The sequence below is a fragment of the Cervus elaphus genome, chromosome 15, assembly GCF_910594005.1.
Source record: "Cervus elaphus chromosome 15, mCerEla1.1, whole genome shotgun sequence".
Taxonomy (NCBI): domain Eukaryota; kingdom Metazoa; phylum Chordata; class Mammalia; order Artiodactyla; family Cervidae; genus Cervus; species Cervus elaphus.
The window spans coordinates 77,415,234-77,441,190 of NC_057829.1; the positions used below are offsets into that span (position 1 = coordinate 77,415,234).

The 25,957-nt window shown below is 41.6% G+C and overlaps 1 protein-coding gene across 21 annotated transcripts in view; it reads right to left on the reverse strand.

Annotated features, from left to right (window-relative positions):
* ABLIM1 (actin binding LIM protein 1) overlaps positions 1-25,957 on the reverse strand; it is a 322,565-nt gene that overhangs the window by 139,316 nt on the left and 157,292 nt on the right. For all 21 annotated transcript variants that reach the window (XM_043927043.1, XM_043927047.1, XM_043927038.1 and 18 more), the window contains exon 2: positions 16,615-16,749. In XM_043927043.1, the coding sequence (XP_043782978.1) occupies positions 16,615-16,749 (135 nt within the window). The remainder of the gene's footprint in view (positions 1-16,614; positions 16,750-25,957) is intronic.

The window sequence follows — 25,957 nt, forward strand, 5'->3', positions numbered from 1 at the left end:
ACTCTTTACTCTTTTAACAACTTTCATATACAACACACAGCCATGTTGATTATATTTATCATGTTATATGTTACATCATTGGGCTTCCCTTGTTATTCAGCAGTAAAGAATCCACCTGCTAATGAAGGAGATGTGGGTTTGATCCCTGGGTTGGGAAGATCCCCTGGAGAAGGAAATGGCAACCCACTCCAGCATTCTTGCCTGGGAAATCCCATGGACAGAGGAGCCTGGCTGCGGCTACAATCCATGGGGTCGCACAGAGTTGGACGTGACTTAGTAACTGAGCAGGCATGCACGCACACACACTGCATCACTAGTATTTATCTTATAACTGAGAGTTTACACCTTTTGAGTGCCTTCATCCAACTCCCCCCGGACCCCTCCCCTCACCTCTGGTAACCACAAACCTGATCTCTTTCTCTATGAATGTGTTTGTTTTTGAAGTACAACTGACTTACAACACTATCTTAGTTCCTGGTACACTGTGATTCGATATTTCTATACATTTCAAAGCAATCATCACAGTAAGTCTAGTTACAATCTGTCACCACACAAAGATATTACATAATTTTGGACTATATTCCCCACACTGTACATTTCATACTGGTGACTCATTTATTTCACATCTGAAAGTTTGTAACTCAATCTCCTTCACCTATTTATCTTCTCCCCTTCAACCCTCCCCACTAGCAACCACCTGTTTGTTCTCTGTATCTATTTATGACTATTTGTTTTGTTATTTGCTATTTGTTCATTTGTTTTGTTTTTAGATTCCATGTAAAAGTGAAGTCATGCAATATTTGTTTTCTCTGACTTATTTTGCTTAGCATAATGCTCTCAAAGTCCATCCATATGGTTGCAAATGGTAAGATTTCCATCTTTTTATGACCAAGTAATATTCCACTGTACATATATATATCACATCTTCCTTATCCATTTACCTATTAATGGGCATTTAGGTTACTTCTATATCTTGGCTATTGTAAACACTGCTGCAATGAAAATAAGTATGTATATCTTTTCTTTTTTTAATAGACGTATAGTTGATTTACAACATTAAAGTATTAATTATCGCTATACAGCAAAGAGATTCAGTTATGGGTTCAAGTATCTTTTCTAATTAATATGTTTGTTTCCTCAGATAAATACCCAGGAACAGGCTTACTGGATCTATGGTAGATCTATTGTTAATTTTTGGAGGAACCTCCATATTATTTTCCATAGTAGTCACACAATTTACGTTCCCATCAACAGTGTAGGAGGGTTCCCTTTCTCCACATCCTAAAAGGGCTCTGTGCTCTAGAAGTTCTACTTGACAGGTGAAAACCCTGCTCTGCCTCACCTGGGCCAGCACTGCCTCCCCCTAGGCTGCCCTGTTTAGGAGCAGGGGAGTTGGACAGACATAAGGTACAGAATTCTCAGACTCCTCATGGGTGGATTTGCACCATACTCTTCCTCCATCTTCTACTCAAGCTAAATTTTTAAAAAAGATTATTTCACCTAAGATGCTACTCTGTTCATCTCCTCAAACCCTTTCTTCAAAGAAAATCCAATGGTAGACTTTGCCATAGCGTCCTCTCAAGCCACCTCCAATTCTACCTTACACTGTGGGGTCTCACTGAATCAGACTTTGCCCTGAAATCCAGAGCAGTGCTTTTGAAAGTACCATGCACTGTAGCTCCAAAGTATGACATGCTGTAGCCCAGAGCTCAAAATAGCTGAACAGAGACTCATAAACAATAATAAGAGGGGGCAGCTTCCACCAAAAATAACTATTAGCTAATGTATCATCCTGGAAGCAAATACTAAGCCTCAAAACATATTTAAAGAGCTTTTCACACTCATTTCTAAATGTGCATGAAAATCTATGATTTTTCTGGGAAAGAAGATAGTTAGAAGTCCAACCAGATGATAAAATGAGACCCCAAGGTCAGGCATTTGAGGGGTGGTATTAATTCAGAGCTTGAATTTACAATAATAACCAAAGAGACTTGATTGAAAAGGAATCAATAGGACCTTCTTTTATTAATAAAATCTTTGACTACATAGTAAGTTTGTTTTTAATGCTTGTTATGGAAATTCATGTGCAAATGACATGAATTATAACCAGCTCAAGTAACAAATATATCACCCAGAATAATATCTCTCACTCAATGTACTATTTTGTTTTGGTTTGGGCCCATAACACAAGTATCAAAGTCTTCTCTGATAGCATAGACTACTTAATAAGCAGGAAGTACCATGTATAAATGCTGAAAATGTACACAAGGAAGAAATGAAAGGCTGGCCAGACTTAATAGGACCTTGCTTATCCCAGGTAAAACTACCTCAAGTAGGCCACCCATTGGAATTCTGGGCCCACAGGTAAATTTTCAGGTCTATATTCCGTCCTTTCCCTTTCCCTGTTTCAGTCCCCTGAAACAGTTGGGTCATGAATATTTGCCTTTTACAAGCTTTCAGACCCCAAGGACATAGCCTCAGTGACAGTTCTGTGTGTCTATAAGCTAACCCTATAGGAAACAGAAAAAGGTACAGATGCATCGCTATTTTTACCAGCAACCACAATAAGTAATTAGCATGGGGTTTATTAACCCTCTTAACGGACGCTTTTCCTCTGGCTTCTCCCACTCAATCTATCCTGCTCACATCCTCCAAATTAACATGGTAAACGCCCTCCTTCTTCACTCTGCAAACACTTCGACCTTGCATCAAAGACTCTGGCATCTACCAAACATTCATCTGACTCTTCCTGACCACCAGTGCTTTATTCCAGCCAAACTGACCCTCCCAACCCCCATGTCCAATAGACACCTCCTCCCACCTCCTATCAATGCCCATGACAACCCCAACCAACCTCTCTGGCCCCACTCAGATTCGACCTTGTGATGAAGCTGCTGGCTTCTTCCAGTCCTGTCTTGCTCTGCTTTCTCAAGGCTCTGAACAATGATTAACATTTGATTCTTAATCTGTGTTACCTTATACTGCCACCAGGATTTTCTCCTTATCTCAATTGCAAGCTTATTGAAGGCAAAACCCACTTCTTATCACAATACTTAGAGAGATGGAAACTTATTATCGTCCCTTTCCACTTATTCATACCCCTTTAAACCAGGGTGGCATCCGGACCGTGTGGGTGGAGCCAAGTTGCTCTGGCACAGCATAAAGAGAGCCAGTAATCCTGCCTTTGCTTCTGAAAGTACCTAACTGGCATCAAGATAGTGGTACCACGGTAGCAACTCCACCCTCTCTCAACTTCTTCAGTCTCCTAAGACTCTGAACTCCCTTCACAACTGAAATTGACTACAACTCAACAACTCTAGAGATCATTTTAATTCGCAAGTGTAGGGTCAGACTATGCTCTGCTTTGTGCTCAGGAATAATCAAAAAGGTCTTGATCACAGAGAATAAGACTGCAACTGGTTAAGTGCTCCATGATTTGAGGTGCATGACAAGAAACTAGAATGAAATTACAGGGTTAGCGACAAGAGTAATCTTGTCTCTAAGAGAGAACATCTTGGGGGGAGGGGAAGTAGATGGAATTGGGATTATACCAAAGAAAATGAGGGCAGGGTAATAATGGTCTTTAAGTGTATGGCAGGTTATTTTAAGGAAATCAATAATCAGCTCTTTTCCATCTAAAGGAGAAATGGGGAGGGAACGTTTGCTTTACATGTATCAAGAGATGTAGGTTAGATAAGCTTATAGCTATCACTATTGAGGTGATTACAAATGAGAACAAGCTCCTGAAAGACACTATCTTACATCTATGATTAAAAATATCTATGGCAGGTGAGGTGAGGTGTTAGTCACTCTTTGCATGTCTGACTCTTTGCGACCCCATGGACTGTGGCCTGCCAGGCTCCTCTGTCCATGGAGTTCCCCGGGCAAGAATACTGGAGTGGGTTGCCATGCTCGTCTCCAGGGGATCTTCCCGACCCAGGGATTGAACCTGGGTCTCCTGCATTGCAGGCAGTTGTTGAGCCACCAGGGAAGCTATTTATGGTAGAATAAATGGCTTTTCCACTCAAGACAGAAGGGGACTTACCCTTTTGAATATAAACAGGTGATAATGTGACTTTCCTGACCTGTACACCTACATCAAATCACAGGGGTTACAGTGCAATGAAAAAAAGCATCAAATTTATCATTTTACCAACACCTAAAGTTCCATTTTGGAAATAAGATATAAACATAAAGAGCTAGTTCTTATAGCATATACATTATATAATACAATTTTACTTTAAAAAACTCTAAACACAGAAAACTCTTTTTTTTTCCCAATTATTTTTATTAGTTGGAGGCTAATTACTTTACAATATTGTAGTGGTTTTTGCCATACAATGACATGAATCAGCCATGGATTTACATGTGTTCCCCATCCTGAACCCCCCACCTACCTCCCTCCCCATCCCATCCCTCTGAGTTATCCCAGTGCACCAGCTCTGAGCACTTGTCTCATGCATCCAACCTGGACTGGTGATCTGTTTCACACTTGATAATATACATGTTTCGATGCTGTTCTCTCAGATCATCCCACCCTCACCTTCTCCCATAGAGTCCAAAAGTCTGTTCTATACATCTAAACACAGAAAACTCTTAATCTGTATATCCAACTCACCTACCCCTCAATTTTCATTCATTTTACTCCACAAAATCCTTGCATTTTATAAACACCCATATTCTATGTAGAATGATCCTGATCTGGTAAACATCCTATAAACCCTAGGATGACAAAACTGGTATGCTTTTTCCCAAGCCCTTTCACAGAACCCAATCTTTAATTCTTGAAAGGTACATTGTAATTCATTGACATAAGTAGAAGCTGTAACCTGAATTTTCTAATAGCTTTAGATAAACATTAAAAATAATTTTGATGTTCATGGGCTACCTTCATGGATTGAATGTTACAGAGGACAACGGACTTTTAGAAGCTGTCAAAACATAGCATTTTCGACACCCTCTAACTATTACAGTCTAACACACGGTTAAGACTCACATTGCAAAGTGGCAACAGTCTCTATTAAGACATAATTCTGTACAAGGATTTCTGCCAATGCTATTTGGAGAGACGAGCTCACATGATCTGATTTTTAAAAATTTCCACAGACATTATCCAATGTTCAGAAATCTTTTTAAAACTATGTGGCTATAAATAACATATAACACTAGTTCCATTTTTGAAATGAAATAAAGTTACTCTAATGAATGTTTAAATAGCCATCTTTCAAATGACAATAGGAATGTTATGGCTCCACTCATTTCTGGCAGGAAACTTGCTTGCCCAAAGGAAGGCCAGTGTCAACTCCAGCTACATCCCTGTCTCTACCACCTTGAATAAGGCAGCCCGGACCCCTGACCACAACTAGCGTGTGTCCTCTTTTCAGTCCTGGTAAGATTTACTATGATTTTATTGAGCATCTGTGCTTTATCATATCTTTCCCCCTTTTTGGTAACATCCCCAGACCATTCAGCTCTACATGTTCTCTGCAGCCTCAGACTCGCTGCACCTGTGCTCTGGACCACTCATCTGCACCCATCCTGCTACTAGCTGTGGCTCCTCCTGTAAGCACATGCTTGCCAGCAGATCACATGCTCTTCAGGGGTAGATACCTTTCAAGCCTCCATAGCCTACCATGGTGAATGGAGAGATGACAGATGCTCTATAAACATTTCACATGGTAAACATTTGAAGGTCACCAATTGTCCATATTCCCAGGTTGATTTATGCAAAAGCATTAAGTGACTTTTAGTAAGAAAAGTATGAAAATCTGCTCTTAGGAATAATGAAGTCTGGTTTAGTTGACTTTTTGTACAAGGAAAAATTAAGTCGTTATTATATTTTCATCCTTTATAGAGTAGAAGGGAAGATTGAGCTGCCCTCTCTTCCCAGAGAGGTGGAGTGGAGGTGGGGTAGGGAATCATTTCCTGACCACCTGTCCATCTCCCCCGACAAACACACCGAGAGATCCTTCTGTTACAAGCTCATTTTCTCTAGGGCAGATCTTTTCATTTTCCCTTTATTGCACCAATGACAGTTGGTAAGTCATAGTTTTATGATTACTTCAGTGTCTGATTAATATCCGGTCTTAATGCATTCAGGCTGCTGTAACAAAATACCACAGACTGGGTGGTTTATAAACAATAGAAATTTATTTTTCACAGTTCTAGATATTGTGAAGTCTAAGATGAAGTTGCCAGCTGATTCAGTGTCTGGTGAGCGCCTAATTCTTGGTCCAGATGAGATCAGGTACATTGAGGGTGGTATGGTTGCAGACCCGCTTCTTGGTTCAGAGAGCAGTCTTCTCACTGGATTCTCTTGTGGCACAAGGGATGAGGGAGCTTCAGGGGTCTTTTAAAAAGGCACTAACCCCATTCATGAGGGCTCCACCCTCATGACATATCACCTCCCAAAGCCCATACTTCCTAATACCATTAGGGATTGGGTTTCAAAATATGAATTTGGGGGGAACATAAGCAAACAGTCTATGATATATCTCTATGAAGGCAGAGATCATGTCTAACTTATACGTATAGCTTGATTGCGTATGACTTATTCTTGAGTACCATGGCACTTCAAAAAAAATATTTGTTGAATAAACAAATGTTACCATTTATCCTCAGAATTTATAGCACACCCTATAGGTTAGCCAGGGTTTTCATTATTCATAATCATTTGACTTCAGTCTTCTGCTTTGCACTTGTGGATGCTGATGAACTGTGCAACAGGAAATTCTAGACCCTTGCTTCTTTTGCCCCATTCAGAATTTCATAAGACATATCTCATGCTCTATAAACATTGACTTTTTCCATCTCCATATTACTAGTCAGGTATGTTTAGAACATAAATTTTTATATCTGCTTTTTAGTGGAGCAATTCATACCTAAATTCTATATTTAATGAAGCTGCTCTAAAGAAAAACCCAATTCCTGGGAACTTCATAGGCTGTGAAGGACCATGACCAGAGAATCCTTATCTGGATGGCTCCCAATAGGCTACTAATATACTCCTCTCCCTGCCCATCATCACACCCCCAATTCTAAGCCCATGTGCAACAAAGCAGTGGTCATCAAATTTGGTGAGCTGATTGAAAATGCTAGACCCTGATCACCGACATGCTGATCGTGGAGCTTGGGTGAGACCAGAAAATGGAATCATTCACCAGCATCAGAGCTACTCTGGTAGGTGCTTCTTGAACCACACTTAATCAACTCTGCCCTAAATGCTTTTATAACTTTAATGCCTCTCCAGGTAGCTGCATACCATACACATATCTCCTGATAATTAATGCATCACAAGAGATTCTCCCTACTTCTCACTAAAGGTTCAATGAATAAAGAGAAACTCAGAGTTTTAGAAGCTTCCAGGCACAGCAGAAAGGCAATTACTGGCTCTTAGGTCCACTGTAAACACTCTTTCCTGGAGGGAAAGTAGGACCCACTCAGTTGCCCTGCACGGGCTATTCGAGGCAGATGATGGGACCCCAGTGGGGACCTACAGGGAAAGGCTAAGGACAAATTTGAATCACAGAAGGACACCTGAAGTCACCTCACAAATGTCACTTCCATCATGGAGAAAGGTGACTCAAATCTCTCTGCTTCGGTTTAATGTGGATTAGAAGGTTTTAGGGTACTTATCTCATTTAGGAATTGGTTGATCTTATCAACCAAGGAAGAATTCCAAAAGGAATCCTACTTTTTCCCTCTAGCTTTCACTCAGTAGATAATACCTCTCTGGTGTGTGTGCTTAGTCACTCAGTTATGTCTGACTCTTTGCGACCCCAAGGACTGTAGCCTGAGAGGCTCCTCTGTCCATGGGGATTCTCCAGCCAAGAATACTGGAGTGGGTTGCCATGCTATCCTCCAGGGGATCTTCCCAACCCAGATATCGAACCCAGGTCTCCTGCATTGCAGGTGGATTCTTTACTGTCTAAGCCACCAAGGAAGCCCAATACCTTTCTGCTGCTGCTGCCACTAAGTCACTTCAGTCGTGTCCGACTCTGTGCGACCCCATAGATGGCAGCCCACCAGGCTCCCCCATCCCTGGGATTCTCCAGGCAAGAACACTGGAGTGGGTTGCCATTTCCTTCTCCAACGAGTGAAAGTGAAAAGTTAAAGTGAAGTCACTCAGTCGTGTCCGACTCTTCGCTACCCCATGGACTGCAGCCTACCAGGCTCCTCCATCCATGGGATTTTCCAGGCAAGAGTACTGGAGTGGATTGCCATTGCCTTCTCCAATACCTTTCTAGACACTATCAAATCCCTTCTCAGATTAAATGAAAGAAAAAGAAATGACCAAGGTAGAGTCAATTCTTATAGGATACTTTTTCAAATTGCAACCAAAATATACTAATTCAACCTAATTAGTGGCAGGCAAATCTCACCATGGAAGTTTAAAAGTTGAACTACATTTACCTAAGTGCAGTTTTTTTTTTTTCTTGAAGGCAAAAGAAGAAGGGAGAGACAGAGGATTAGATAGTTAGAGAGCATCACCAATTCAATGGACATGAACCTGAGCAAACTCCAGGAGATCGCGAAGGACAGGGAAGCCTGGCTTGCTACAGTCCATGGGGTCGCAAAGATTTGGACACGACTTAGTGACTGAACAAGTTTTTCTTATTCAGTAAATGGCATGATTATAATATGGTATAATATTTGAGTCCCAAGACCACACTAAAACAGCCTCATCACTTCAGATGCAATCCAAGCCCACTACCAGAATCAGTGTTTCCCAAACTTTTCCAGTTTCACTCATGTTACCACCTTCACTATTTTTTTTTTGTCATGGTTTTTGAACTATCTATTCTGTTTCCAATTGTTGTTATTTAGTCACTAAGTCACGTCTGACTCCTTTGTGACAAAACAACGTTCCAGAAAAACGATGTTCCAGAAGGATTTAGGTGATGATGGCAATTGTTGTTTGGCTGCTCAAACCCATAGACTGTAGCCTGCCAGGCCCTTTCTGTCCATGAGATTTCCCAGGCAAGAATACTGGAGTGGGTTGCCATTTCCTTTTCCAGGGGATCGTCCTGACTCAGGCAAAGAACCTGCATCTCCTGCATTGGCATCCGGTTCTATACCAATGAGCCACCAGATAAGCCCATGCCTTTAAAAAAATCAGCTCTCTCTTAATAACTATAATTATTTTCAAAGGCAAAATCCATAAATCAAAACTTTCAGGGCCACTTTCCCTCTATATAAAGCATCTATAAAAATAAATAATTAAATAATGCAATTCAATTTGAGCTTTGATATCATTTCCTGAACAAGGCCCTGGGGCTGACAGCTATTCTCTCTTTGTTACAAAGATCTTCCGCTTCATGAAATTAGAAGGTTGAAAAAAGGAATGAAGAAAGAATAGTTCTTCACTGTGTGAGAAATGCTGTGTCTGAGAACCAAAAATAATTTTCTCCTTCCCACACTTAAAAAGACATTGATTGAAGTCAAGCCTGGGTGACCCGGACTTAATAATTTGGAAATAATAATCTGTAATTAGTATCAGTCAATGATAAACATTTCATTCACTCATTCAACAATTATTATTGAGTGCTTAATGTAAGCTAGGCTTTTTTCCAAAGGCTGCTATACAAACCCTGTTGGTGCCTAGCAGAGGGAGACAGGCAACAAATAAATGCTACATAACTTAAACTGTATATAAATACATATATATGTAAACATACACAGATACATGTATACACATCTATACATGACAGATAGTGTCAAAGATGATCTCAATGATAAGTGACATTTGAGAAGAGACCCCAAGTAAGTGGAGGAGGACACCAGGCACATACCTAGATAAAAAGCTCATCAAGCAAAAGAAATAGTAAGTGGAAAGGTCTGGAGGCTGTTCAACGCTCAGTTTGTTTAAGAATGATCAAGCAGGCCAGGGTCACTCAGCAGAGTGAGCCAGAGAGAAAGTGGTGGGAGATGAGGACAGGGAGTAAAGTGGGGAGGGGCTTTGGAGGTCACATTAAGGTTTCTGGACTTCGTTCTGAAAGATGAAGGAACTCTTTGGAAAAGGTGACAGGATCTGGCTTTATTTTTAAGGATCACCTTGGCTACTGCATTAAGAATAATCTACAGTAGGGGTAAAGGCAGATGCTGGGAGGCCGGACACCATTATTAATCCAGGCAAGACATGGTGGCAGCTTGGAGCAGGAGCATTATGTTTGGGATGGTGTAAACGGCCAGATTTTTTATATACTATGAAGATACGGCTGAAGAGATTTGTTGGTCGAATATTTGTGCCATGTGAAAGAAAAAGAGCAGTCAAAATAACTCTAAAGTTTTAAGGCTAAGCAACTGGGAAGATCCCCTGGAGGAGGGCATGGCAACCCACTCCAGTATTCTTGCCTGGAGAATCCCATGGACAGAAGAGCCTGGCAGGCTACAGTCCATAGGGTCGCAAAGAATCGGGCACCACTGAAGCAATTTAGCATGCACGCAACTGGGAGGAAGGTCTTGACAATGATTAAAGGGAAAAGACTGGAGAAGGAGTGGGGATGGTGCTAGTAACCAAATAATCCATTACTAGTTAGGTTTGAGAGGCCAACCGGAGATGCTGAGAAGGCTTCTGAAGACACCAGTCTGAACCACAGGGCAAAACTTTGGAGTTGGTCATTTTCAGGACACGAATGGTACTTCTAAACCATGAGACTGGATGAAGTCACCAGAAAGCAGACATACAGATGAGTTCTGAGCATGTGGTACCCCAAGGTTTCAGGGTCAGGATGTGAAAAGAACCAGCAATAGGACGGGTTCAATGCTTGTTTTAAAAATGTTTGAGGAACATTTCAGTTTTCTCCCCTGCTCTTTGATATAAACATTCCCATAAACTTTGCTATACAAATCATTTTTCTTAGAAGATGTGCTCTTCCTTGATTAAGCTAGGTGAAATTCAGCATTCCCTTTCTCAAAATATAAGCTATCATTGGACTTCCCTGGTGGTTCAGTGGTTGAGAATCTGCCCATCAAGCAGAGGACACAGGTTCAATCCCTGGTCCAGAAGGATCCTACATGCCACGGGGCAACTAAGCCCATGTGCCACAGCCACTGAGTCCAAGCTCTAGAGCCCTCAAGCCGCAAAAAGAGAAGCCACTGCAATGAGTAGCCCTAGCACCACAACTAGAGAGTGGCCCCAATTGTCCCAACTAGAGAAAGAGCACACACCCAGCGACAAAGACCCAGGGAAGCCAAAAATAAAATTTTTTAAAATATATTTTTATATTACCTGCAAGCTGGCAAGTTAGCCTGCCCTGGTTTCATGGATGCTGGCAGAAGACATGAAACTCCTGGGTTAGAGCAAAAGACTTTTTGACTCAGGGCAGGTAACATGAGCTGCATATTTGTTATGCATTCCTTATGACCATGCCACATCGCTCAGAGGCAAGAGAAGCAGGTCACCAGGATGCTCTACATGCAGTGGGTTTGTGTCCCACCAAAGAACCTGACTACGCTAAAGGCTTTCACTGTGTGGATCACAACAAACTGTGGAAAATTCTTAAAGAGATGGGAATACCAGACCACCTTATCTGCCTCCTGAGAAACCTGTATGCAGGTCAAGAAGCAACAGTTAGAACTGGACATGAAACAACAAACTGGTTCCAAATTGGGAATATACGTCAAGGCTCTATATTGTCACCCTGCTTATTTAACTTATATTCAGGGTACATCACGAGAAATACTGGGCTGCATGAAGCACAAGCTGGAATCAAGATTGCTGGGAGAAATATCAACAACCTCAGATATGCAGATGACACCACCCTTATGGTGGTGAGAGGGACAGAAAGGGAAGAGGAACTAAAGAGCCTCTTGAAGAAAGTGAAAGAGGAGAGTGAAAAAGTTGGCTTAAAACTCAACATTCAGAAAACTAAGATCATGGCATCCAGTTCTATCACTTCATGGCAAACAGATGGGAAGACAATGGAAACAGTGACAGACTTTATTTTATTGGGCTCCAAAATTATTGTGGATGGTAACTGCAGCCATGAAATTAAAAGACACTTGCACCTTGGAAGAAAAGCTAGGACACACCTAGGCAGCATATTAAAAAGTAGAGACATTACTTCGCTGACAAAGGTCCGTCTAGTCAAAGCTATGGTTTTTCCAGTAGTCATGTCTGGATATGAGAGTTGGACCATAAAGAAGGCTGAGTGCTGAAGAATTGATGCTTTTGAACTGTGGTGCTGGAGAAGATTCTTGAAGAGTCCCTTGGACTTCAAGGAGATCCAACCAGTCCATCCTAAAGGAAATCAGTCCTGAATATTTATTGGGAGGCCTGATGCTGAAGCTCCAATACTTGGCCACTTGATTCGAAGAGCTGACTCATTGGAAATGATTCTGATGATGGGAAAGATTGAGGGCATGAGGAAAAGGGGGCAACAGAGGGTGAGATGGTTGGATGACATCATTTACTCAATGGATATGAGCTTAAGCAAACTCCGGGAGATAGGGAAGGACAGGGAAGTCTGGTGTGCTGCAGTCCATGGCGTCGCAATGAGTCGGACACGACTGAGCAACTAAACAACAAAAGGAACCTAAAGTTTAGAAAATCCCAGTCTTTTATAATGAGCTGTAAGCAAATCAATCCAACCTTTGTTCCAGAGGCAGATATTATCTTTATTACACTAGACAGCAAACAAATCCATCCTCTAGTCCAGAGGGAAATACTGTCTCTGTCTTCTGAGAATATTCACTACACAAACATCCTTGAAAGATAATGCAGATCAAAAAGTGCCCACACTAATGAGAGACCCATGGATAATCACCTCCCAACAAAAGTCAAAGTTGTGAAGCAGCATATTTTGAAGAATTTCTGAGTCCTTATACTATTTCACTTTGGAATTCAAAGTCTTAAATATTTTTTAAAAAATATAAATTATATTTATTTAACTAGGTAACACTTTAACGTGGCACAAAATTCAAAAGATAATCTATACAGGATTATTCTTTTATCAGCATAAGATGGCATCAAAGTGGTTTCTCATTTGCTGTGAGAAGGGAGTACATTTGTATCAGACTCATTTTCTTGCATCCTGTTTATTCTGCCTTCTACTCAATTTCCAAATGAGTCAGATTCTCTAAATAGATATTAAAAGTCGGAGCTCCGCACTTACGGAATATAAGAAACTGTCTCCATTTTACTAGAGCTTTATCAATATCCACCTGAACCCCAAATAACCCACATGCAGTGGGTTGTATCCAGTGGGTTAAGTGAAAGCTAAGGGTCTAAACAGCAGCGACATCTCACCCAAGTGCTGCCTGACAGTAGCCGTTAGCACAGGTTCTCTGATCTGTTCCATCTGCCAGACAGAGACGCCTTGCTCTGTAATCAATGACAGATAGATTTACTTACACTCTTTTCAGCAGATAATGTTGCTGTCTAGTAAGCATGTGAGGGTATATATCATAGTAAGCACTTGATAAATCTTGCTGGCTAGCTATGCCATTAGAAGCACTTACAAATATTCAAGTTCCAAAGAAATACATGGTTACTGTTCATTCACTTGTTCGGTCATCTTTCACCTAACTGGGCACCTAATGCATCAGGCATTGTTTTAGGTACCAGGTACAGAGTGATAAACAAGATAAAAATCCCTGCCCTCAAGGGGAGCTTACTCATGAATAAAATATGCTAAATAATAATATATGTTAAGGAAAAAAGGTACAGTGGAAAGAGATGTGATATCTGGAGAAGCTAACATCTTATACAGGATAGTCCAGGAAAAGCTTAATGAAAACAGAATATTTGGCTAGACAGCCCTTGTCAAGCCTCTGGTCCCTGGTCTTTTCTAAATGCTCTAGAACATTCTGACAGAAAAATGGATCTAAGGCATTATCCTGAAGAAAATGCTCAAGATAGAAAACAATAATTATAATGAACAACATAATGTATCGATATGATAAGCTATATAATTATAATTAACTTAAATATATCAATTACTAAATATTAAATATATAATTATTAAACATTAAATTCCTACTACTTAAATAAGTTTCTTATTCTCTTATAGAGCATGTATTACAATCATGATATAGACAAGGTGATAGATTAAAAAATGGTCATATCATTGAAACAAAATCTGAATGAACATATAGCAGTAAAAAAACAAAAGCCTCCTTTAAGTTAGTGGAATGGTTGCTGCTAATAGGCAAGAGTGAAAAACAAAGCTGCTGAGTCCTGGAGATAAAAGAGCAGCTCCATCGGAAGCCGGCAGCCATATTTTATACCCACTGAGTTATTATAAATTCTTTAAATAGCAGAAGCTTTGGGGATCTCCTTTTCTTTTAATTATAGAATCCACCCAGTAATTAAACCACTTTTCTCATCTCATTACCAGATGGGTACATTTTCCAAGATTACAAATGGAAATCAGGTTCTACTTCCTTCAGATGCTGGCTTTGTTATTACTCAGTTCCTGTCCTTTCCCAGGGGAATTCCACACACAATCGTATAGCTTTAGCCATTATCTGGATGCCGAACACTTTCAATCCTTCTTCCCAACACAGACCAGTATCTCTTGAGTGGCTAAGCCTATGAGACGTTGTATAGATCAGGTATGCTCAGCCTCAATGTATTACCTAAACTGAACTCTCTCCCCCATAATAACCTATCTAGGGCTATATTTTCTTATTTGGTGGCAACTTTATGTTCACCTAGGCAGTCCAACTGGAACTCTGGATCTCTCTTCATTCCTCACATCCAATCAGTCATAAAATCCTAGCAACCTTAACTGGGTTAAGGTTAAACATCTTGGGTTTAGGTTAAGGGTAAGGTAAGGTTAAGGTTAAGTTGGTTAAATGTCTCTTAAATCTGTCCCTGAGTCCCTACCCCACTTGGTTCTATGTTCCTTACATTATTTCCACCTGGTCCACCATTATATCCACCCCCTTTCTGGATCTATCTGCCTGCCTCCAGTCTACATCCTGTATTTCTCTCCATCACAGCATTTATTATTCAGTATCCTGTGTGCATGCGCTCAGTCGCTCAGTCATGTCTGACTCTTTGCGACCCCATGGACTGTAACCCTCCAGGCTCCTCTGTCCCTGGAATTTTCCAGGTAAGAATACCTGAGTGGGTTGCCATTTCCTACTCCAGAGGATCTTCCTGACCCAGGGACTGAACCCAGGTCTCCTGCATTGCAGGCAGATTCTTTACCATCTGAGTCAGTATGTATCTCTTCAAATACCCGACGAGTTCCTTGACATATGGAGTATGTATTCCATTAACATTTACAAATTGGATATATAACTCTTGGACCATTAGATTCCAAGATGCCAGACATCTTAGGAAGTAACAGAGGTTCACCAACAAAACTCCTGCTCACCAATTCTGATCTTGCTACAGCTAAACCTACGAAGTCCTGGACAGTTTATTGGTTTAAGTTTGTGCTATGAACTCTAATTCCTCCACTGCAACCCTTTCCCACCTTCATACTTATCTAGCTCCCCTGTAAGATGTTCAGTGTCCTCTTTCTTCCTCCTGTCTCAATATCCAAAAGAATCCATCTCTTCTTTTTATTTCCACAGAAATTTGTATCTTAGGGCTTTCTTTCTAACTGTGGAAAGTCACCTCTGGTCCCATTCAAGGGCTTTGGGACAAGGTTACTTTGAAGTCAGAGTCCTCATCACAGTTGAAAAGAAACATAAAGGACAGATAAATAAAGAGGTCCTACCATATAGCACAGGGAACCATACTCAATATCCTGTGATAAACCAGAATGGAAAAGAATATAACAAATAATGTATAACTGAATCATTTAGCTGTACAGCAGATATTAACATCACATTGCAAATCAACTATGTCATGTCTGAAAGGGACCCTTGAGAGTTCCTTGGACAGCAGGGAAATCAAACCAGTCAATTCTAAAAGAAATCAGTCCTGAATATTCATTGGAAGGACTGATTCTGAAGCTGAAACTCCAATACATTGGCCACCTGATGCACAGAACTGACTCATTGGAAAAGACACCAATGCTGGGAAAGATTGAAGGCAGGAGGAGAAGGGGGCGACCGAGGATGAGATGGCTGGATGGCATCACCAACTCAATGGACATGACTTTGAGCAAACGTCGGGATATGGTGAAGGACAGGGACCTGACCTGCTGCAGTCCATGGGGTTGCAAAAAGTCAGACACAACTTAGCAACTGAACAACATGTCATGTCATGTCTGTGTCTCAGTCACAAAGTCATGTCAGACTCTTTTGCAACCCCATGGACTGTAGTCTGCCAGGCTCCCTTGTCCATGGAATTTTCCAGGCAATCAAATGTACTTCAATAATATTTTAAAATTTTTTTCAATTTTTTAAAAAAACTATAAAGTACAAAACACAAAACTTCATCTCATTGCTCTTTCACAGTCTTCCCTCTCAGGATGAGGAAGCTCAGTGAACACCCAAAGGCCTGTGTACCCCTGGTCTTGGAGCTGGGGCAAGCTCAGTATTCCCCTTAACTTCAATCTATTCCTGAATTAGAGAAGGCGAACAACTTCAGGACTTGGGAGCACATTCAATTATCAACTGGTGACCTGATAGGGAGTTAAGGAGATGGGGCTGCCTCCAAGACAAGCACTGACCATGACTTGCCACATCGTCAGGAAGCCAGAGGTGCCTTACCTTTGCAGGTGAAACATTTGATATGGAAATGCTTGGTCTGGACCCGAAGCACTTCCCCCTTGCACGGCTCTCCACATTTATGACAATGAATGACAGGCTTCTCTGATGGGTGGTGAGGGTCCTGAGGGTGGGCCACTGAAAGAAAAACACAAAAGATCCATGTGAGTAGAAAGCATTCCTACAAAAGGAGTCATTGTGGGTGGGCATAAATATGCCCATAATTTTAGTATCAAATGGGCCACATATTGATTCAATCAGCACCAATGGAGCCCCTGCCGCCATGTCATAATCATGGGGATACACGAAGCAAAAAGAGAGTTGTGGCTGTAACAGTCCACTGTTGGGGAAAATACTGTGCTTGTTTATCTGGGAGCCAGGACTCTTCACTCTTCTTCCCAAACATCTCGATGACTATGTATTAAATTATTGAGTCATTAAGTACATAATCTTGCTTGGTTCAATATGGTGTGATATGTGCCTATCTTGATTTAGAAAATGCCTTTCAGCCAGGAGTTCACTGCAGACTGTAAGTCCCCTGAAGATGAGGACTGGTTATTAATAAAGTTCACATATTGTTTCTCCCCACTGGGACTCCTCTTCCCTTCCCCCAGCTCCTCAGAACATAGCAGAGCACTCGTGAACCAAAGTGGCTCAGTCAACGTTTATTTCCTTCTTAGTTAGCAGGTGCTGGCTAGTTCCTTGTCTACCAGACAGTCATTCCTCACTTCATTTGGCAACTCATTGAACCCACTGAAGGTCTATTATGAGCCTCCCACTGTGTGCACTGGAGAAGGAAATGGCAACCCACTCCAGTATTTTTGCCTGAAAAATCTCATGGACAGAGGAGGCTGGTGAACTAAAGTCCACGGGGTCACAAAGAGTTGAACATGACTAAGGTGACTTAGTACGCATTGTGTGCATGGTTTCTGGTACACACACTGCAGGTAGTCATTAAAGAAAAAATCAATTTGAAACTATGTGGATGCCTCTGAACCTCAGACTCCTCTCCTGTAAAATAAGGGGGATTGGATCTGAGGCTCTTTCTAGGCTCTAAAATCATATGATGGGGTTTACAGGGATTATTCTTTCAGTTTCCAGAGTGTAGCCTTCAGAGAATGGAAGTTATTGTGACCGCCCTGCCCCAGGATAGGATTACAGGCTCCCCTGACAAAGTACCAAGAGAGAAGACAGCAAGAGGACGCCTGTGACTTGACGCTACCCAAGGGTCTTCACTGAACTTGCAGTTTGTTCAGCCAGAAAACGCAGAGAGACATTTTTAGCTATTAAATTCCTTTTCTGATTTGGGTCCTCAGAAGGAGGTATCATGCGACATATAAAAATGTATTGCATAAGTACCGACATGAGCGTGATAGGGGATAAGAACAGTGAGCCTAAAATTAATCAACCAACACAAAGAACAAAGGTCATTTTTTTTTCAAACAGTAAAACCCGGTTGGACGTGGTGAGAAAGGGGGGTGTGGGCAGGTATTGCTGAAATTGAACTTCGAAATCACCTCCTAGCAAGGAGCTCTCTGTACACGCCAAGTATAATAGTGCATTGTTTCTCTAGGACCATGTAACGTTCACATTTCACCTGGAAAGAGCTTGAACAAGACAGTCCAAATAGTCCATTACTAGCTAGTTTCTCAGGAACAAGGTTCTTCTTGTGAGCCTGAGACTAGGAGCAGGTGTAGTTTCAGTTTCAACACCTGATCTGAATTTTCTGCACTGGACCCTGAAGTGTTTGGCAAAGGTGCCAACATCATGATACCCCTGCATTTCCCTATCGGCCTGCTGGGATCTCTCTTGGAAACCTATATTCACAACAGAAGTCAGCACTGCCTGAAGGAATTAATAAGGGACATGCTTCCAAGGTCTCTAAACAACCACTGACTTCTAAAGTGATGTGCAATACAGCCAAAAATCGATTAACCTGGGCATTAAAAAAAAGTTTCCCATAACACTGTCTGCTTTCTGCAAGGTTTTTCATGTGTTTGTTTAAAATTCTTGCTTCCAGTACAAATGGAGGAAAATAATATTTATTTAGCATCTGTATCTAAGTACCAGGCTTCCCTATTGGTGAGGTGTTTACACATAAGTCATTTTATTCCATCCTCACCACCCCTCTCTCAGTAAGGTGGGTAATACTGTTCCCATTTGACAGATGAGGAAACCAAGCCTCAGAGAAGCTGAGCAGCCTGCTCAAAGAACAGTAAGTGGAGGCTCAAAGATCTACACCCAGGCCTTTCCGACTCCCGAGCTCATGTTCTTCCTGGGCCATTTGTCTAAATCAGAAATTATTATAAGCCCAGCAATGACTGTTATAAATTGGGCAATAATTTATTTAGGTGGGCTCAAGAGCTGTTCCAAAGCCACAACTAGGACTTGGCTTGTAAAGGCTTATACACTGTGTGCAGTAAAATATTGCTAGCTGGGCATGGTACCCAGATGGTGATCCTCAAGATAGTGCTGCGGATCCCCTTTAACAGAACCCCCTGTGTCATGTATTAAAAATGTAGAATCCTACATGCACCCCAGTGTTCGTTGCAGCACTATTTATAATAGGTGGGACATGGAAACAACCCATGTCAATCAACAGATGAATGGATAAAGATGTGGTACACATATACAATGGAATATTACTCAGCCACTAGAAAGAATGAAATAATGCCATTTGCAGCATCATGAATGGACTTGGAGATTATCATATTAAGTGAAAGAAGTCAGACAGAGAAAGAGAAATAATGTATGGTATCCCTTACATGTGGAATCTAAAAAGAAATGATACAAATGACCTCAGAGAACCAAGTTATGATTCCCAGCAGGGAAGGATGGGGGAAAGGGATAGTTTGGGATGGACATGTACACACTGCTATATTTAAAATGGATAACGTATAAAGTCCTGCCTCTCAGGTGGCTCAGTGGTAAAGAATCCACCTGCAATGCACGAGACTCGGGTTCCATTCCTGAGTTAGGAAGATCCCTTGGAGAAGGAATTGGCAACCCACTCCAGTATTCTTGCCTGGGAAATCCCATGGACAGAGGAGCCTGGTGGGTTACAGTCCCTGGGGTCTCAAAAGAGTCAGATATATTTAGTGACTACGACAACAAGGTCCTACCGTAAGGCACAGGGAATTCTGCTCAATGTTATATGACAGCTGGGATGGGAGGGGAGTTTGGGGAAGAATGTATACATGTATATGTGTGGCTGAGTGCCTTTGCTGTCCATGTGAAACCATCATAACATTGTTAATCAGCTATTACCAATATAAAATAAAAAGTTAAAAAATAAATAAAAATAAAAATGCAGGTTCCTCAACTCCACTGAACTAGGCGTTAAAGTCAGGAGACCTATCATTTTAGTAAGTTCCTCAAGTGATTCTACATACTACAGTTTCAGAACGATTGTCCCCATAGAATTCAGACAATATTGTGAAGCAAGTTACAGAGGAGAGTTAGAGTGGAAAAAATTAACCCACAAGACCATCCATCTCAGAAACAATATTAGAACACAGTGGATCTCTTGACCAAAGGGAGAATGCATTTTTGGATGAGAAACTGCACTGCGGTTTCTCTTGACACTTGAATTTTTTATAACTAAGCAAGCTGGCTATGCTGAGTAATGATGAGGGAAGGAAAATATCACTTCACTTCTTGGCTCTCCCCTTTGTCTCCACAAAGGTGCCAGGGCAAAGGCTGGCACCAGTCATGAAGTCAGAATTGGGATCAGCATCTGCATTTTGCAAGCATTTCCCTTTGGAAATATATATTACACTGCAAAATCCTCCATGCCCAGAGATGACCTCTGTTTTCACCCAGAGATGAGTGGAGACTTTATCATTTTACTTACTGTTCCATCATGCATCAGCCTAGGCAGACACATTTCAGAACCACCTACTTGTGAAGAAATGGGCTTTGCTTGTTAGAGGACAGACTCCAAAGACCAAAAGAGACTCAGTATTGATTTCATCCCAACCCAAATCAGGATAGAGAAAAGAATGTCTCTCCTTTTTCAAGCGCAATAAAGAGGCTTTACATAACTTCCTTTGGCAGTTTGGTTAATACCAAATGTATGTTCTTTGGCTCAATTCTACATTTTTGAAATATGCTGAGTCAGCTGCAATATAAAAATGACATTAATTCTGTACTCCTCTTATTTGCCAGCTGGCCCTGTTCCTACTTTTTCCTTGATTGCTTCATCTTTCAGAGCCTGGGTGGTCCCTCCTCATTCTACTGATAGGGAAAATGAGGAGCCAAGAGCTTACATTCCTTGCCCAAAGTCAGCCCCGAATTATCGGCAGAGGTACACTTAGCACTTGGACTTCCCAGGTCTTTCTACTGTACCAAGTAGTCAGTGGTTCATCCTGGAATTTGGGCAGACATGGTTAAAATTTTCCATGGCTCATCAGTTCGTTGCTACAATAAGAATAATACAATGGAAAACCTGAAGCATGGTTGCATATCTCCTTCACAGTGAGGAAATGTGTATCAAGAGCCGAGAGTCTGTTTGTCTGAAAAGGCAAAGGGATTCCTCCACTCCAGTTTGGAGGGATTCTGGAGACTCGGTTAAGGCAATCTATTGCAAGCCTAACGTGAGTTTCACACTGCCTTTCAAAGTCAAGCAAAGCAGGTTAGCCTTATCCCTGAGACTCGAGTGTAGAACAGGAACCACAGTTCCATTAGAATGTTACTTTGGAAACGCCTACTGGCGATTACAGGCAATGAGACTGGGACAGGAAGTGGAGATCACTAAGGAAAACTGTCACCTGCAGTGTCCTCAAACAGAGGAAATTACGGCCATGAGAGGAAAGCTAAAATGATTAGGTGGAGTCCTTCCTAATATTCCAGAACCAGCTTCACCTCATTTAAATTCCTCCTATCTGGGGGACAGACCATAAAACTAGACCACTAGAATCAGAACATCTGAGAAAGCATATTAGAAATAAAAATCTCTTTAGTGGGTGACTATCGTGAGCCTACATGACAGCATTCATATGCATTATAATTGCCCTGGGCTGTTTGAACTATTCATATCTGTCAAGATGGCGGAGTAGAAGGGTGTGTGCTCATCTTTTCCTGCAAGAACTCCAAAATTGCTGAAAAACCATCCACAGGAGAATGTTGGATCCCACCAATAAAAGATACCACTTTACTCTGCCCACAAAGGTACGTATGGTCAAAGCTATGGTTTTTCCAGTAGTCATTTATGGATGTGAGAGTTGGACCATAAAGAAAGCTGAGCACCAAAGAATTGATGCTTTTGAACTGTTGTGTTGGAGAAGACTCTTGAGAGTCCCTTAGACTGCAAGGAGATTCAACCAGTCAATACTAAAGGAAATCAGTCCTGAATATTCACTGGGAGGATTGATACTAAAGCTGAAGCTTCAATACTTTGGCCACGTGATGCTGACTCATTAGAAAAGACCCTGATGCTGGGAAAGGTTGAAGACAGGTGGAGAAGGGGATAACAGAGGACAAGATGGTTGGAAGGCATCACCAACTCAACTTGACATGAGTTTGAGCAAGCTCCAGGAACTGGTGATGGACAGAGAAGTCTGGCATGCTGCAATCCATGGGGCTGCAAGGAGTTGGACATGACTGAGCAGCTGAACTGAACTGATTTGAACTATTCAGAGTCTCCCAGGTAATATATTCCGCTCCCAAGTGCCCGTCCCTCTAATTAGCAGCATCACTCTCTCCACCAGCCTTTGAAACCACACCTGGCTTGATGGTTTTCAAAACCCTTCCATCTGCATTATCTTAAGTCACTCTCACAAGAGCCTTATGAGGTAAGAAGAACAGTAACAGTCAAGCCCATTTTTAAAACAGGCAGACTGAGACTCAGAGGGACAAAATAACTCACCCAAGGTGACACAGTCATGAAACAGAGAGTTGGCAATAAACCAACGCAGTGCTCTTTACATCCAAACAATCCCCTAATCACTGGTGCTTGGAACCTCTCAGTCATCCTGATCCCACCCTCTCATTCATCCCCCATGAAATTTTATCCACCCTCCCATCCTCTAGTCATCCCTTCGCTCACCACATGAATCCTGCCTTCAACCCCTTTCTGAAGATTGCTGAGAGTTCCCAGCACCCTGGCTCTTTCTTCTTCAATGTGGCCTTGGAAGTGCAGGTCACTCAAAGAGGTGGACATCACTCCCCACTCCTTAAGCTCAGGCTGGGCCTGGTGACTTCATTCCAGAGGGGACAGTATGGAAGGCAGGTGGGAGAGAACCTTCACAGTGAACAAATCTGACAGGCACTACCTCACCCGGGTGATCAAGGTCAACATCAACAATCAACATCATGTTGACAGTGTGTACCTCTGATATGATGTGATGACAATTGGCACTTTGCCCCCATGACCTTCTCTCCCAAAAACTTCATAACCCTAGTCTAATCATGAGAAAATCCCCAAAATGAGGGACTTTGCACAAAAATCTGATTAGTACTCTTCACAATCATCAAGATCATCAAAAACAAGAAGGAAAGTCACATTGTCACAGCCAGGAGGAGCCAAAAATGATACGATGATTTAAATCGTATTTATTCGTATTTAACGATGGTTAAATGCAGTATGGTGTCCTGGATGGAATCCCAGAACAGGAAAAAGACATGAGAAAAAAACCAAGTAAATATAAATAAAATACAGACTTAAGTTAACAACATGTCAATCTTGGTTCATTAACTATTACAAAAGAATTATGTTAATGCAAGATGTTACTCACATGGAAAACTAGTATATGGAAACTATTATTTTCTCAAATTTTCTGTCAGTCTAAGACTGCTCTAAAAAGAAAATTTATTAAAATAAAAACAAAATAACTTCCATTATTTCTCTTAGTCCCAATCCATCAAATCTAAAGTTCTTGGTACTATTTCAGAGATCTTCAGTAACATGACCTGTGATAGCTATTTAGATATTTAAGAAGGAACTACATTTGTTAAGTACTTCTCACTGTGTTGATTGGTTCTGAACTCAGGCCAACCTGAAAGATGAACACTAAAGTCCTCTGCTGTCCATTTGTACAAATATACAAAGCCTCCTTTGATGAGGCCTCCTGAATACTTCCTGATCTTCATCTTCCTTGCCTTCACTCACATCATATGCCTCACTTAGAATAACTTCTCCTCTCCTCATCTGCTTGCTCCTTGGAAGAAAAGCTATGACCAACCTAGACAGCATATTAAAAAGCAGAGACATTATTTTGTCAAAAAAGGTCCATCTAGTCTAAGCTATGGTTTTTCCAGTAGTCATGTATGGATGTGAGAGTTGGACCATAAAGAAAGCTGCTCACTGAAGAATTAACGCTTTTGAACTGTGGTGTTGGAGAATAATCTTGAGAGTCCCTTGGACAGCAAGGAGATCAAACCATTCAACCCTAAAGGAAATCAACCATGACTATTCATTGAAAGAACTGATGCTGAAGCTCCAATACTTTGGCCACCTGATGCGAAAAGCTAACTCATTAGAAAAGACCCTGATGCTGAGAAAGATTGAAGGCAGGAGGAGAAGGGGGCAACAGAGGATGTGATGGCTGGATGGCATCACCGACTCAATGGACATGAGTTTGAGCAAGCTTCAGGAGATGGTGAAGGACAGGGAAGCCTGGCATGCTGCAGTCCATGGGGTCACAAAGAATGGGACATGACTGAATGACTAAACAACTCCTCATCCACTCAAATCCAATGTGACGCACAAGGCCTAGTCCACATCCTGGCTCTTATCTGAAGCTATCACTGTAGTTTATATTCATAAAATATTTCATTCTCTTCCAAATCCTAAAGCACTAAATACCTGCACTATCGTCCAGCACTTAATTGTCTCTTGTTTTGTGTTTGCTTTTGTTTCACAATGCATCAGTTCTGACCCTAAAAAATCCCAAGTTCAGTGTTCAATTTCTCCATATGTCTGGGATTCTTCTGATATCAAATAAACTAAGTTGTTCTCTCTGTGCCCAGTTGAATTCTTAGATCAGGGAAAACAAGGTTACCATTCAATACCACTAGTGAGGTACCTCCCCCATGAAGCTAGAGACTCCTAAACATATGACATCTCAAGGTCACTCTGTAACACTATTCTATTATTGCAACAAGAACAATTTATTGAACACTTACTATGTCTGAGGTCCTGTCATCAGTGTTTTATCCCTGTAATCACAGATAATCTTACAACTGCCTTTCAGGGGGAGTTGTTTCATTATTCCTGTTTTGCAGAGCGGAATACCAAAGCAAGGAGTTCAAAACTTTGTTCAAGAGCACACAGCAAGGAAGTCTTCTGATTCCAAAGCCCAGGCTCTGAAGCACTGGGTAGGGGGTTTCCACAGGAAAGTCTTGTGCAGCCTAGATGGAAACCATGCTGGTGTGATGTACTAGTTTCTGATTATACAGTTCAGAAATGCTGAATACCCAGCTGCATGAGAATCCCAAAGGTAACATCTGCTAGTAAATAAGCAGATGGAAAATAGCAATTCAAATACCAAAAGAAGTTATTTCAGGCTGCAGCGATTTACGGGAAAAGAACACTTGCAGGGGAAGGGGAACAGATTGAGGAAAAGCAACCCGACTTCAGGAGGACACTGCCTGCAGCCTCCACTCTTGAGCAGAGGTCTGGGCTGGAAAATTGTCTCCGGTTAGGACTGGTCTGGATTTGTAATCACACAATGATATTCCGCTGGTAAGCTTGGTTTCTGCCTAAAGACAGGAATCTTGTTCTCCTGGGAGTCTACATTTCAGAGAGACTGCTTCACTACTAAGAATACTTTCTAAGCTTCTACTGCATTGTTGCTGTTTAGTCTCTAATTCGTGAAGTCGCTCAGTCGTGTATGCTCTTTGTGACCCCATGGACTGTAGCCTACCAGGCCCCTCCGTCCATGAAATTTTCCAGGCAAAAGTACTGGAGTGTGTTGCCATTTCCTTCTCCAGGGGATCTTCCCGACCCAGGGATCGAACCTGGGTCTCCAGAATCGCAGGCAGACGCTTTACCATCTGAGCCACCAGTCGCATCCAACTCTTTTGTGACCCCATGGACTGTAGCCCACCAGGCTCCTCTGTTCATGGGACTTCCCAGGCAAGAGTACTGGAGTGGGTTGCCATTTCCTTCTCCAAGGAATCTTCCTGACCCAGGGATCAAATCTGCTTTTCCTGCATTGGCAGGTGGATTTTTTTTTAACCACTAAGCCACCAGGGAAGCCCTTCTACCCCATCAGTTCCCACTTAATTATAAACACGTATCACGCAGATGTGTTCTCCCCCTCCTACCACTTCTCTCTGCCTCCTACTCCCTTTCTTTATGCTAGAGTGGCACTATTATTGAGCCTAGGAATCAAGAAACTCAAGA